The 16,255-nt window shown below is 39.6% G+C and overlaps 1 protein-coding gene across 2 annotated transcripts in view; it reads left to right on the forward strand.

Annotated features, from left to right (window-relative positions):
- Window positions 1–16,255, forward strand: part of nlgn3a (neuroligin 3a) — a 179,447-nt gene that overhangs the window by 120,987 nt on the left and 42,205 nt on the right. For both annotated transcript variants that reach the window (XM_077531982.1, XM_077531983.1), the window contains one exon: window positions 1,104–1,289. In XM_077531982.1, coding sequence (XP_077388108.1) covers window positions 1,104–1,289 — 186 coding nt within the window. The remainder of the gene's footprint in view (window positions 1–1,103; window positions 1,290–16,255) is intronic.

Here is a 16,255-nt window from a genome sequence, read left to right on the forward strand (position 1 = left end):
TACATTAGTCTGCTAGCGTAATGCTAACACGCAATGGACAACACCACAGACAGGCTAATTATAAACATTTAAAAATATTTGAATACAAGCAGTCATGACACAGGCCAGCAGTGTATAAATACGTATACTCAAGTGGATATTCTTTATCCTTTCAAAAGAATAACTAATATTACATTACTGCAGCTTATTTGTCTTCTGTTTCATCATCAAATCTACTCATATGTCTCATACTCCCCCCTAGTGGCCAAGGCCAGAATGAATGGCATGCTTCCAATTGATCATGATGCAAAAACTGTTTAATTCTTTACATTGTATTTAATTATGTTGTTACTGTTTTTTTTTCTCAAGTACAATGCTGGTAGGTGTTATTTTTCTAATTAAATAACACGTTACAAAAAAATTATGTTGCCATTATTTGGGGTGCCGGAACAAATTATTGTCATTTCTATACTTTAATTTGAGATGGGATTGCAGCAAAAATGGGAGACTGAGTTCAATATAACACAATTGAGAGCTAAGGTATGCTAACATTACTGATTATATGTTGAATAAAAATCAATGAAACGAAAAAAAATCTCAAATTAAAATTGAAAAAAAAAAAAGATAAAAAGGGGTAGGAAGATGGTCAAAAACTTATCAAGTTTTACCCCTTGTTCTCTTAGCTATATATTATTACTCATATCATATTAATACAATAGTAGGTTATTCATATCCTGTAATGTATCCGAAAATAAAAACAAACACAGTCCTCTTTACATCTGCGTAGACAATTTTATGTATGAGTGTGACTTGTAGACCTTTAACCAATATACAAAAAAAACAAAAACAAAAACAAGGACTTGGCCCTTTATACATGCATTCAGACAATCACCATGAACAATATTTGTAGACCATTGTAGAATCTATTTGACGAATTTGATGTATCTGCCAGTGGATAAGAATTGGCAGAGGACAAACATTGGACTTCCAATTGGCGTATTGACCATTCGGTACATGCAAGTCTCAAACATCCCACTTTATGCAAAAGCCTGTCTTAGCACTCAGTTGAACAAATATCTCTACACTGTATGCATTTCCAATCACTTAATCTGCATGTGTTTCAGGCTTCCTCAGCACCGGGGACCAGGCAGCTAAAGGGAACTACGGGCTGCTGGATCAGATCCAGGCGTTAAGGTGGATCAGCGAGAACATCGGCTTCTTCGGAGGAGACTCCAACCGCATCACTGTTTTCGGTTCTGGCATCGGAGCTTCCTGCGTCAGCCTGCTAACCCTTTCCCACCACTCTGAAGGTACAAAAAAAATTGGGGAGGGGAGTTGGGTGGAGGTGATACAGATGTGGAGTTCCTTCCTGCCTGCTGCTGTTGTAGGGCTGCTTGGTCGTCGAATCTGGCGAAGGCAGAGCGCCAGTCATTGAGTAATGTAAGCTACAGCATGACGGATGTTGTATGGAGCAGGTGTTTGCATTTCAATTATTGTGTTGTGAATTTCCACGGGGAAATTCCACATGTGGGTCTGGTGATGCTTTGCTGCTTTTGCTAGTAACCCCCGCCTCCTTTTAGATGTCAGTAATGAACCTGCGGGTATTTTTGTTTTTTGTGAACAAGATTAGAAACATGAAGCACTTTGGAAGAGTCATTCAGTCCTGCTAAATGATACACACACACACACACACACCACTCTTCTGTTTAGTGAATGTAGTTTATCCTCAGGCTTCTCTCATAATGATATACTACTATCATTGGCTATGTCTTTTATACTAAGTGCAGCATGTGTGCTTAACCTGTACTTGCAAAAAACATCCCTCATAGACATTCTTCCCTAATGCATCATTGAATTAAGAAGAAAATTCTGGCTTGGGCTTACTTTAACGAGCCACCGCTGTGGGATCCATCCGTGAATGTCAACTTCCTGCTACACCCTGCAGAGATGCGCAGCGACTGCATCATTCTTAACCTTGAGTTATTACCTTCACTCACATATTTACTCATCCCGTTGACGTGGTTGTTTTGCATCCATTCCGTTGTAAAGCGATGTTTATGTGCTGGTTAATATTCTGAATGAGAAATCTTCACGTTTTACATCCATAGACGCGTTTACTCTGCTTGTAAAGCAGCCACTAACGAGGTACTGTGGACACGCATGGTTGGCAGCGTAAGAACTGTACATGGCATCAAAGTAGATTTGCATTAAATAATTCTTTCGACACATTTTTCTTGTTGCTAGACAACATTGAATACACTGTCCTTTTATAAAAAAAAAAAAAAAAAAAAAAAAAAATGCGAGGAACTGGTGACATGTTTGCCGCACTCCAATTTGCATTGAAATATTAATAATTGCCTCAATTTCATCAAATGGGTGAGGGCTGCTTTTGGATTGATTTTTTACTATTAAAAGCTTTCTTTTATTCCTACTCCATAATGCTACGCTCCATGTAGCATGTTATTATACTGCCAGTGAAACCATCTCCTGCCTCCGAGTAAATGGGATATTACCGAGTTTGTTTCCCCCCCTGAATGATAGCGTATGTAGCAATGATGGGTGGGGATAAGAGCCAGTAAAAATTCAAAAGGTACTTGGAAAATAGAAATAGGAAGCCAGGACTTGCTGCAATGTATCCAATGGCAGTCAGTTTCAGCACAGTATTTATTTTAATTGCGTCAAATTTGGTGCTGGATTACAATCTAAAAAATAAATAAATAAATACAACCTCTGCCTTCTCCCATTCGTATCCTATCATATTTTCCACTATATCCCTAACTGGCAGCATGTTCTTGTTTCCAAGACAACACGGTAAACAAGAATAGAAAGCATCTGGAAAGCGGCGACAAAGCTGAAGCGAAAATCCATAATCAAATGAATTATACAACGGCATGAGTACACCTGCTTTCAGGTGGCCTCGTGTAATGGATTTGTGTACCGATTTCTTATACGTGTTAGCGGTCTGACGCTCGTTAGGAAGAAAGATTGTGTTGAGTTCCGAATGGAAATGGAAATTAGAGCAGGAGACACAGTGGCAAACAATGTGGCATTGTTTTTCCTCTGGAACATTTTTTATGCAAATAACAACAGAAATAACTTAAAACAGACATGAATCAGTGGACAGGTGCTGTGTTCAAATGAGACATATTATGGAAATTTGACTTTTTAATGTCTTGTATGCAAACAGTTGTGTCTGGACTGCCTGCCTACCCCTCAAGTGTGAAATTTCACAACTAAATAAATCTTCAGTCATCTGCTTATTTCTGAAAATGTATCTGTGAGGTTGCCGTTGTTCATTCTTTCTGTTATGAAACAGTATGCTTGGCATTTGTAGTTTCAGTTAGTTTTTGTTTCTTTAAAAAAATAAATAATAAAAATCTTTTTTTTTAATTTTGTTACTGAAATTGTTTTTGGGGAATTTTAGTTTGAGTTATTTCGTTTTCGTGAACTAAAATAACCTTGCCCATTTCATAGTACTGTGTGCATAGAGCCCCTTGAATCTTTTGCTTGTTCCTCCTTTTTAAGCTGCTGATAGGTCAGTTTTGTTGTCATCATATTTTCCTCACTGGGACCCTTCTTTGGTAGCTTCACAAAAACATACTGAAAATCAAACGTGCTTGAGCAGGATTTTTTTTTTTTTAGGTCTTGGTTAACCCTTTTACTGCCACACATTATCAAAACCTTATAATTCATGTCATCCTTGAAAACATTCTATTTCATCAGATTTCGTCATGTTTCATTGTAATTTGGCAGCCCATTGAAGAGATACAATGCTGCCATCTGGTGGCCAATAGTTAGTGAGTGTTTTTGATTCTACAACCCATTGACCAGGCAGCGCTGCACTTAGATGTTGCACTGCCCATTGATTGAAAAAAACAAAAAAACAAAACAAAACAAAAAAAACTTAGTTGACGTCAATTAACGTTTATGGCGGTATACATCGGGATTTTATTAATCGTGATTAAACGTTTTTGGCGGTCAAAGAGTTAAAGAGATACTTCACTTATTTAGCCCATTGGAGCAATAAAAAGTTAATATTTTGTCTAAAATTAATTTGATACTTTCATTATTTTTAACATACAATTAGTACCTTTCAAAACACATTTTTGCAACTTGCTGTCGACTGAAAATGACATCACAAGGGCTCAGGTAACCAATCACAGCTCACCTGTTTTCTAGGTGTGGTCATGTGACATTCACAAGCTGAGCTGTGATTGGTTACCTGAGCCCTTGTGATGTCATTTTCAGTCGACAGCAAGTTGCAAAATGTGTTTTTAAAGGTACTAATTGTACATGAAAAATAATGAAAATATCAAATTTATTATAGGCAAAATATTAATGTTTGACTAGCAAAAATGGCTAAATAAGTCAAGTTTAATTTTACTTTAAAGGTGTATTTCCCCCCCAAATATTGGCCTAATTCCAAATTGTACAACCTCGAGCAATTGACTGTAGGTAGAGGCGCCACTAGTGAGACAGTTTTGTCAAAGTGAATCGGGCCCCCAGTAGAATATGATCCGATATGACAGCATGGGATGCTCCTTCCTAGCCAGTATGCACTCAAACGCATTCTCTTTCTTCCTTGTGTGGCTCAGATGCAGGATAATGAGGCCCAGGTCAGAGAGGTAAATCAGGGTTGACACACTGTTCTGGATCTCCCTTGTGTGTGCGCATGTGCATGTCCGGGAGTGCGCGCGTGTGTCTGGGCGCATGCTTCTAATGACAGTAATCCCGCTCGCACTGTACGCACAGCCTGTCACGGCTGCCTGCAGATCGAGCTTTCGATGTTACCCAAAGTCTTTTGGCGGCAGTGTGACAACTTAGTTGAGATGCTCCATGCACCTCCTGAAGCCTATTTAATAAGCTGGATCCTCCTATATCATCGTAGCCCTCCGGCCTCTCTTTGATTGCCTGCTCCTCTGGCCTGGCCTTGGTGGCGTCTCCATGTGGGCGTGCCAATGGCTCCAGTCGTGGGGTACATCCATCACAAGCCTCCCCCACCTCCCCTTTTGGCCCACACGAAGGCTGGCCTGGTCATCCTCTCGTGAGGGCTGCATTTTTTTTTTTTTTTTTTTTCCCCAGACCCGGGTTCCTGCCCTGCCGCTTCCATCTAATCCCCTCTTCACTGCACCCATCTGTCTCCCTGTCTTCACAGACAGTAAAAGCATGCTCGGGCCACACGCTTCCTCGCGATGTGTCCCTAGCCCTTTCGTTTCCCTCACACGTCTGCGGGATGTGCAGTGTTTCGCCATTAATAAGATGGCCTCCCCGACTGCCGTGCGCCAAACAATCAAGCCGCGCGCGTGAGACGCAGGAAGCAGGAGCGGTCATTAAAAGCTCAGCCTCCCTCGGCGGGAGAGCGTTTTCGACCGGCTTATTAAATGTAGATCAACAGTTGTGTTCCCACAGAGGGAGATCGACGTCGCCTTCTTCTTCTCTGGCTTCGAAACAAAATGGCAGCTGAAGAAGTTCAGATGCAAGGAAATTAGCCAGTCATGAGGATTATCTATCTGGCATCGCACTGGCACTAATTGAACATGCAAATGTGGTTTTTCCGTCTATCTGCTAATTATAATTGGGATATTTTGCATTTCTTTTTTTCTACTAATGAGCAGATCACCTAAAGCATGACACGTATCTTTTCTTTAGGCAATTATAAATGCATCACATATACAGTATTTGTACAATTGAGTTACTATGGTTTTTGAAATTGAGGTATCGATGTTCCCTCGCTACTTCACGGTTCGTTTTTTATGACCCGAACTTCATCTATTGCATTTTTACCTCACTATTTTGCCAGTTTTCTCACTAATTTTCTTCTTCTTTTCAGACCAATCAATCATTTTGGTTTTTTTCTTTCGGGGAAATTTGTTTTACAAAAACCGAGACCATGAACATTAAAGCTCCCGCCCCCAATATCCCCGTTCCATCATCATGGGTGTGTTCTGAAATACACACTCCTTCACTCAGACCATTCAGAAACGCAGAAAGTTGGTCAGATGTGCCGTTTGGTTATTCAGAGTGAATATGAGCCTCTCGTAGCACACGATGACGATGAAATGTCTGTTTAATAACTACGTTAATGTTTTTATTTTTATCTTAAAATGGCTTACCTTAACCGGATTTCTAAACTGAACTGCATTCTAGCCAAACGTACAATCCTGGTGGGTAAATAGGCCTTTTGACCTTCTTCTCCTTCTTCTTTGTTGTCTTCATCTTATAAATGGAAGACAAAGAAGTTTTTTACAACGTCAGTACGTTACAGTAGTAACTGTATTCTTCATGCTGCATTTTGAAAGTAAAATATATTAAGTGTATCAAGTGTTTAGAAGGGTAGGTGGTGATGGGGGTTCATAATTGTTAAAAAAAAAAAATAAATAAAAAGTTAAACTCTACTTAGTAGAAATTCTGCAGGATATCGTGGAACATATCACCTCCGAAAAGTGAGGAAACACTGCACTGTACATATCAGTATATTTCAATATCAATCATGCCAGTGGAGGTGCAAAGGTTAACCTGTGCACATGTAGATATTACCTCCGTTTCCAAACAAGGAAATGCAAATGCTTCTCTCTCAGCATTCACACAATGATTGTTTGTTGAGAGGCATCAGTCTGTACGTCACATATAGTGTAGATAACACTGATTGACACCATATATCTGCATGTGTCCACACAGGCTTGTGGTGTAGGCTGGAGGCACTGAAGGTCGTTTTTTTTTTTTTTTTTTTACCCCCTCCCTCTCTCTTCCTGTAAGCAATCAGGATAAAAGCTCTGCTTGTGAGGAAGTGCTTCTGTTTTAATGGAACATCTTGGAAATTAAAGACAGCTCGTGCGGAGGATCCTTCATGCCAATGTCAGCTTTCATTTTTATTAAGACTTCTGGGTTACTGGGCACCGTAAATGTGCGTGTTAAATACTCCGGCTTTATTACACTGTTGCAACACGTGCCGTGTCTTTTGAAATTCAAGAAAGCACTTAGCAAACAGTGCAATCCCTTGAACCATGCTCAGGGAAGAAAGAAGCTTACTTGTCAGCAAAATGTGACACTTTTCCTAATATGAAATGCTGGTTCAAAGCTAAAAACTTGATTTGACATACTGAAATATATAAAACATGAGCAGCTATTACTCTAATGGTTTTTCTATACTGTAGTATCTGGGGTCCTTCTGATTAATGCACTTTGCAAAGGATGTGACTTAATGTGTAAGTGATGTATTACTATATAGTTTTGCTGCACTGATTTGGTGGGAAAATCGCAGGCTTCAGTAAGAGTGATGTAATGACTGACACTCATTTTCATGCCTCTTGTGCTCAAAATGCATAATTCACCCTGCAATCACTACGGATACTCTAGTACTGTAAAATGCATTTGTGCAAAATTAAGTTACTTTCAGAATATCTTTGTAGCCGTTTACTGTACAATGGCTGCTATTCATTCATGATATACATACACACACTGCAAAAACTGTAAACACATTCTACTCAGTCCTAAAATAATTCCCCTTTGCTAATATTCCAAATTCAAGCATTTTCTCCCACTATAATCAGAAGTTGTCTTATTAATCCAAACGTGTTGGGGCTGTCACTTTTGCAAGCGGTGAGCGCTCATGAAATAAAAACTGTCAAGTAGATAATGCCAACTTTGACAGCAATTCAGCCTTTAATAGTTTAATTACTGCTGAAGAGTTATTTCTTCGGATGTACATTTTCCATTGGGACTAGAAGAACGAAACATTTTTGCCATCCGGCTTTGGGTTGGGTTGGTTTGGGTAAACATATGACTGTTTTCATAAAAATATATATGTAATGTAAAATATTGGAATATGAATGGCCTTGAAGGCCATATTATAAACATTGTATCACGAGGTTGTTGGCAATAACCAACCCCAGTTATGAAGTTTGACCAATTTGAATGATAGCCTAGTATGTAAAGACTAGTACATGAGGCTTCAAAATCATGAAAAATTAAACATTTGTCTTGAATCTCAAACGCTGTGGCTGTGCGAACTGAATGCATGAGTCCGCTGAAAAATGTATGCTACTAAAACTGCATCTTTGTAATGCGTACACATCCCTATATCTTTGAGCCTCAAAAATATATCCACTTAAAGCCTCCGGTGGCTGAACTATATCCTACGGTGTCGTTGCGGGGCTTTCCACACCGCAATGAAGGGTTGCTAACCATGAGCTAGTTAACAAGCTAACTGGCTTCCAAGGTTCTAATTGGCTGCTGGGTGGGAGCCAGGCTTATCCAAGGCTTCACCTCGTCTCTTAGGAGTTTAATTAACAACAAGATGGATTCTGTAAATTGTGACATCCAGGGAAGATTTATGGGGTGTAGGCCTAGCTAAATATCTAGCTAGCTAGCTACTAACTATCTATCTATCTATCTATCTATCTATCTATCTATCTATCTATCTATCTATCTATCTAGCTAGCTAGCTAGCTATCTATCTATCTATCTATCTATCTATCTATCTATCTATCTATCTATCTATCTATCTATCTATCTAGCTAGCTATCTAGCTAGCTAGCTAGCTAGCTAGGCTAGCTGTTGTGGTAGCATCGGGCCTAGTAATAACTCAGTAACTGGTAATTTAGATGTTCTTTAGACTAAAGTCTATCAATATGCTGAAGTCTGACTAAAGCACTTTTTTTCAACTTTAGTCTAAAATATGACATTTTTTCGCTAGCTGATATTCTGTCAATGTTTTCCTAAATCGTGGTCTGATTAAAAGAGCCTGCGGCATCCACTTACAAGTCGTCTTATTGTATGTAATTCATAAGGACCAAAGGGCACAGTCATGCAGCAAAACCCCTGTGTGCTTCCGATTGCGATTCATTACCAAACTTAAAACCCAAAGGGACTTAACGTCGAGCCACCTCCTCTTACATTCATCAAACCAAGCAGAGAATTTATTGGAAAAGGTGTGCCCTTATTCGTGGCTGCTTCTTGAGCTATCGACAGGTAATCTGAGGTCACTGTGAATGCTGCCCAAAATTACCCAAAGTGGTGAAGGAGGCCAATAAGCTATATACAGCAGATGTAGGATTTATAAGAGTTGTGCAATTGCTCTGCCTTAACTTTACTATTACAGCTTGCTCTGACCTTTGAAAATAACAGGTGTGAATTTGCTCTCTGAAGTGAGACCCCCTAGGAATGTCCCCTTGTGGAATGAACACCTCCATAATGTCCTCTCTCACTGCTCACTTCTCAAGGTGGTGATCCATCCACATGCGGACCGGGCTGCATATACAGTTGGTAACGTTCTTGGAGCTGCCAGCAATTGACAGCAGACATTGCAAATAAAGGCGGCTTTGCTCAAGCTTAGAAGGGGAAAGATAGCCGCATACAGGCACATGCCTGGTGGCAGCCATTGTTGTGCAAATGCAATGTGGTTGAGGGAAAACTCTGAACAATTGTCAAAAAATGAATAGAAGCCATTTCTGAGCTGTCAAAGGGTCTCGACACCTCAACGGTGTAAAAGTTATCTGTTTGGTGCTTTTTGATTTGCCCGTTTGCGGAAGAGGTGTCTCTGCGTATCAGAGTGTGAAAAACAGGTACGTAAGATGAGAGGCCTGGGGCTCAACTTGTCAGGTGCTTTATTCTTCTACTTGAATTGACAAGCGTGATAATTAAATAGGGGGATGCCATCTCATCTAGCAGGGATTATTGTGTTTATTTATGTTGACTGCACTTGCTAGAGGTCTTCCTATATCGTGACTGCCATTTTGTGGAGAAGCTGACTGCTTCATGATGAGCCTTGCAGCATTCATTGTCAAACATGCAATGAATTACTTTCAGGAGGCCAGAGAATTATTGTACAATCAAAATATATTTTTCAAATTTTTTACATATTCTTAATATTTTCACCCACATATGCACAGGGAGAACATGCAACACCAAAAGAACAGAGCAGACTCATTAACTCATTCGCTCCCAGCCATTTTCACAGAAGCAATTCCGTTCGCTCCCGGCTGTTTTACTGGATTTGACTGATTTTGCAAGGCCCACAGAATATTGTGTTCAATTGCTATAAAAGCATGGAACCTACCGAAAGAAAGATTAAAGTCTCTTCTTTCATCAGGAAAAAAAAAAGCATGTTTCTATCTGTTTCCATTTTGCAGCAATTAGCATTAGACGAGAGCTAAGTTTAATCAGTTTTCACAAATCTATTTAAAATGGTAAGTAATTTAGCTTTTTTTCTAGATGGCCCTGGTTGATCTCCTTTGTTCTACTGCCACCTGCTGGCCGTTTGTGTAATAACTACCATTTCTGCAACCGTTCTTTGCAGCTGAGAGGCTGCATCAAAGCCTTCTGTATGCTCTAGCATAAAAAAAAAACAAAAAAACGTATAAATACGTCTTTGGGACACTTACAACATTTAAAAAAACGTATTTACACGTTATTGGGAGCAAATGAGAGACATGCATTATTCAATGAGAAATTAGCACAAATGTCAGAAAAATATCGCAAAGTTAACAAAAGTGAAAAATATCCATGGACTCCACATTTATATTGATCGGCATTAAAATGTCATGGATTCTTCCTTGGTACAAAGTTTTATATAAATTAGTTCCACTATTTTTTTCTTTCTGTGCAATCCTACCAACCGACAGCACATAACAATGTGGAACTGCAGAGTTAATGTTGTAAAATGATGGCTCCAATCCACAATGAGGTAACACCGCTGGGCTGTCCATCAGGTGGAGGCAGCTTTAGCGAACCCAAGCCAGCGGAGAGGAGAGGAATGAAAAATTGACAAATCGCCCAAAAACAGTGTGAGCAGTTTATTCTGGTGGTCCAGCCATCAGTCAGTCTATGCTTGCCGAGAGGTGCTTCGACCTATAAAACATGGAGTTATAGGTGCTAAAAAGTCGAAAACTAACTCAGAGAAAGTAGCAGGGGGGTAATTGAGCGCTTTAGTAAATCCTTGCTTTCAAACTGATAGCTCAGGGCAATGAATATACTACATTGGAACTGTCACAGATACGAGTTTGCGTGGTGGAATTGGTGGCAAAAGTGGGGGACCCGATCACAGGGAAGGAGTGCAGGCGTAATTGTAAAAAATTTATTTACAAAAAGGCAAACAAGCCACATGAAAGAATCAAAATCACAACAAGGGCAAAACGACCAAGCTTCAAATTAACAAATAAAAACTGGACACACACCACAATAGAACACAGGTGACAACAACAACAACAACAATCCACAGACTGCAAGAAACCAGTGAACTAAATACAAGCAAACTGAAAAGACAAGGCACAAGAAGAGAACAGGTGGAGATGAAAACCTAACGACACGAATAAGACATGGGAAAAACATGACATACTATGTGAAACAAAATTAAATCTGATCAAATCTGACACCAGGATTGTATCTTTGGTTACAATGCGACACGGGTTTCGACAAGCTCTAATGTTCATCGTCTTGGTTTTTGTAAAACAAACTTCCCCTAAAAATAAAGCATAGTTTTGACTGGCCGACTTTGAAAGAGGAAAAATAGGAAGACAACATGCAAAAGAGTGAAGACAAACTGCAAAAGTTGGAGTTGTGGTCACAAATAAAAACCCGCAATTGAGTGAAGCCGCAATAACCGAAACACAAAGTAGCAGGGGAAACACTGTACACTGATCTTACGTGACCTCAATCGTGACAGTTCGGCAAATATTAGTGTTACCTTTGAGCAGAGGTGTCAAATCCAGGTCCAGAAAGTAAAAACCCTGCCACAGTTTGGCTTGAGTCACAGGTGTATCTACTCAACTGGCAGGTAAACGAGCTCCCGGGGTGCAGGTGGCTAAAGCCAAACTGTAGCAGGGTTTTTACCTTCCGAACCAGAATTTACCATCTCTGCCGTAGAGGAATCAATCAATTTCTACCACTGATCCTGCTCATGTTTGTGGGGAAGCTGGACCATATCGACTTTGGGTTAAAGTTGCAGTAGAATTCACCTTTATACATAAATACATCAATTTAGACTCACACCAACACCTCTAGTGATTGGTGAACCGTTACTTGACCAATGACCATTTTTCAAACACGTTCTCAAGTTTTATTTATATCAAATTCCGAATTGTAGCACGGTACCCATAGCCCAGGTCTGCAACCGTAGCAACGGGTTTTGGCAGCTTGCGCAGCATGTGGCCCACACAGGCTGCCTCAGCAATATTCTCCAGGACAATACCAGAAGAGCCATCTGGTTATGTAGCACTGAGATTGCTTTTGGAATCTGATGAACGAGGTGACGACAGACTATGTCGTCTCTTGATGAGCCGCAGTCTCCCCCAGTGAAGGCTTTGGCTAAGTCATTAGCTCAGGTGGATGCTACCCACGAATCCTCTTTGATCAATTATTGTCAAGAGCGTATTCATACACATCCTAATGGACAGTGACAGTCGTGGAGGGGGTGCAGGAGGCTCCAGGTTGTGCCCCGGCATATTTTGATCCTGTTAGGATTTAGATCAATTAAAGCAATGGCGTCATCGTATTAGAGAGCACAGGGTCTCGTCTGCTTCCTGTCTTGCTCGGTCTAATGGCTTGAAAGGAAACGTCTGGCTGTCTTTCCGTCAAACAATTTTCCCTAATCTCAAAGGCATTTTCTTTACCTTCTCTCGCTGCTTCTGAAAGCATTTTCGTTCTCGTCACAGCATCCCGCCCTCCTTCGTGTTCTCGCACACTCGCTATCTCTCACTCTCTCTCTGGCACCGGTGTAAAGCATCCATTATAGAGCCATGCATGGGTGTCTGTGTGAGTGGGAGAGAGCGACTTGGCACTGCTCGGGTCCCACCTGCAGAGGAAGCACCGGCAGCTGAGCACCGGGGGCCCAGTTCATTCCACCTCCCCCCTTGATTCCTTCTTCCTCCGCCCATCTCAGCGTCTCCACTGACCTCCCTCCTCCTCCTCTTCTCACACCTTCTCTCGCTTTCCGTCTCACCCTCGCTTTGTTGCACACCAATTTCTCACCATTTTTTTTCCTTGACAGACATTTTGCCTACATTCGCCTTTACACACGTTTAATGCTTGCCCGTGGTTAGCATTGCAAGCGGCAGGAATCCGTGTTGTTAAGCCGATTCCATAATTGTCCAGCAGATGAACAAGCACGGTGTAATTAGCCAACCTTTGCCCGTTCGTGATGACCAGAAGGCTTGTTTGCTTGTTGTTGCTGGCAGCTCACCTCTGCGGCGAGCCAGATCGCCTCTTCAGCAACTGTGCATCTGCTTCTCTCTGCTCAAAGCACTCTGTGCCTTTGAATACAAATGGATACCGCGGCTACGCCTGAGAGTGGTCGCTGTTCCCTTTATCAATTTCACAGGTTTGAAGCACATGTGATTTCTAAACAGCTTCCTCAGCAGGAAGAGAAAATGACCTCAAACTGTTATTGTTTTGTTTTTTTATTAGTGTTGACTAAATTTTAGAGCTGACAATATTAATCGATTAATCGACAAGTAATCGATTACCAAATTAAACTATTTTAATAATCACTTAATCGTTTGTAGCAATTTTTTTTTTGAAAATTGTCCAAATCTTTGCATCAATTGCTCACTGATTTCTGTAGTCCTTCGTGAAAGCAGACTGATTTCCTTCTTGTGTTAATCAAAATAAGACATTCGCAAACATCTGTTTTTACTTTAGAAACGATGACCGAACCGTACAACACCGTACATAGTACAACATCAATCCCTCTTCTTTTAAATCACTATATGGATCACTGGTTCATAACATTAATCTTGGAAGGCTTTTGTGATACACTTTAACGCCAAATTCTAATCAATTAGATACAATGGATAGAATCGATGAAAAAAATATTTGATAGTGACAGCACTACTAAAGTATATAGAAATACGTATAGGGTAACCATACGTCCCATTTTAAGTGGGATAGTCCCAACTGTTAGCCTTGTGTCATGACTACCAATGAATTTCGCCAGCCCCATTGTTTACCGCTTTTATATTAGTCCATTCAGCAAGCCAATTTGTTTGGGCCATGTGTATGGCAACCACACCGTTGTCACAACGATTCATGTGATAAACCAATTAAAACCAAATGGAACTGTTAAATTCCTTCTGATTTACTTAGACATTCACATTTGTGTGTTGTCATTCTCTTCCGTAGCTAATCATTTGAAAGCGTCCTTGTTTTCGTCATACCGGAACTAGAAGTACTTCCTGCTTCCTTGTCTAAGCATCATGGGAAATGTAATCCTACTAGACTAATGAGGCATTTACTTATTTATGTACACAAGCTGAGCATTTCTGGCAGCGCGTTTCTGATGTTACAATGTGGGACCATGAGGTAAACGACACGGCTAGCTTCTGGGACCCAGCAAACAAGGTTGTAAATGCATTGACTTGTTTAGTACTGTTGAACTGTCAACCAAGACAGCATTTAGTATCAGCTAAAGTAATAACACAACCACCAGATTGACGCGCTTAAACTTGTTATAAAGTGTTCCTGGTGAGAATTGATTGAACTGTATAATTGATTTTCAATGAAATTGTAGTGTTCTGGTTTTTAATTTTGAAAATCTGGTCACCCTGAATACGTAGCATGTGTTTTCCAGCATCTGAAAATAAACACTTCAACAATTCTTTGAGAAAGTCATTTGGTCCGAAACAGATGATTATGAGAATTGAGGAATACATTTAGTGTACTTCCCCCAGGATGTTCTTTTCATCACTGTGCGATATGAAGCCTATTATGTACAGTACCTATTATGTTGTTGTAGGTACATTGCGGTGTGTTTCTCCATGTGATTGAAAGAATCCAATCCGCATAGACCATCTGGTGCTGTTTGTGCGTTAGTGTGTGATCATGCCCTCACATCAGTAGCCTGTCTACTGATATGATCCCTGTGCAGTGCAAATGCATTAGCCTTCCATGTGAAATTTGCATAGTCGGAGCACAAACAATTCCCAAATGAGAGAAACTTGGGCAAACGTGCTGACAAGCAGGAAGCTCCACTATAAAGGGCCAACACTGTGCAACCTGACAGAACAAGAGCGTCCGAAGCGTGCGCGCCTGTAAAAGGTTTTAAACTTAGAGAGGCAATTGAGGCCATTAATCCTGCTCAGGCCTCAACAGCAGCGACTGTCCAGGTCCAGCGCCACTTTTGAAAAATAGTATTGCGAGTTTACCATCCTGTAGCTTTAAATACATTCCCATCGTGTGCATTAAAAAAAAAAAAAAATCAATTTTCAATTATATAATGTAGGCTATACTTGTGTCCACAGAAAGTAGAAGCATAGACACAATTTGCATGTATTGCGATTTCTATTGCAAGTAAACAAAAGAACAAAATGGGTGGCTTATACAAACAGGTGAGTTCCAGAATACAGTACAGGCGTAAAATTGGAAAAAGTGGATCAAAAACTGTCATTGTGCATGCAATAGACTTTGGCATATTGCGGTCGGATGCCACCACTAGAAAAATCACAAGAGGCAATGGAACCTATTGCACTAGTGGTACAACCATCTCTCCTGGCTATTAAGTACAATATGGATGAAGGGGCAATAATTGCTGAATTGTTATTATTAAATAAATGTATAGTGGTAATTACATAAACAATTGACTATACAGTAAAGTCAATTTCATTATCATGTGATGAGACTCACCTCCCAGGCACATGCCATAATCTATATTCGTTTGTTATTTCGCCCACAGCTTTCACATATTGTGAAGGAGAATCAATAGAGTGCAAATAAAGAATCATTTTTAAAATGTAATGTACTGTACATAAGTTATTTTGCGATTGAATGTTAGTTAAGAAAAATGCATTGTCTGAAATCCATTCCTTTCAAAAACAGGTCATGACAATTTGTCTTTCTGGAATTTCCTTTGTGCTGAAAATTGGACCCATCATAGGTCACTTCACAAATATGGCACTTTACTGTTCTTTAATTTATTTAATTAAATCTCCGGTGTAATAACCTTATTTATTGATTGATGGAATTTTTATTTTTCATGTTGTTATTATTATTATTATTATTATTATTATTATTATTATTATTATTATTATTATTATTATTTATTATTATTATTATTAATTCAATCTCTGGTGTAATAACCTTATTTATTTATTGATTTAATTTTTATTTTTCATTTTATTTATTATTATTATTATTATTATTATTATTATTATTATTATTATTATTAGCATTATTAATTCAATCTCTGGTGTAATAACCTTATTTATTGATTGATTGAATTATTTTTTATTTTATTATCTGTTCTCATTGCTGCTGGACATGTAAATTTCCCAGAGGGAGCCATCCC

The sequence above is a fragment of the Festucalex cinctus genome, chromosome 9, assembly GCF_051991245.1.
Source record: "Festucalex cinctus isolate MCC-2025b chromosome 9, RoL_Fcin_1.0, whole genome shotgun sequence".
Taxonomy (NCBI): Eukaryota; Metazoa; Chordata; class Actinopteri; order Syngnathiformes; family Syngnathidae; genus Festucalex; species Festucalex cinctus.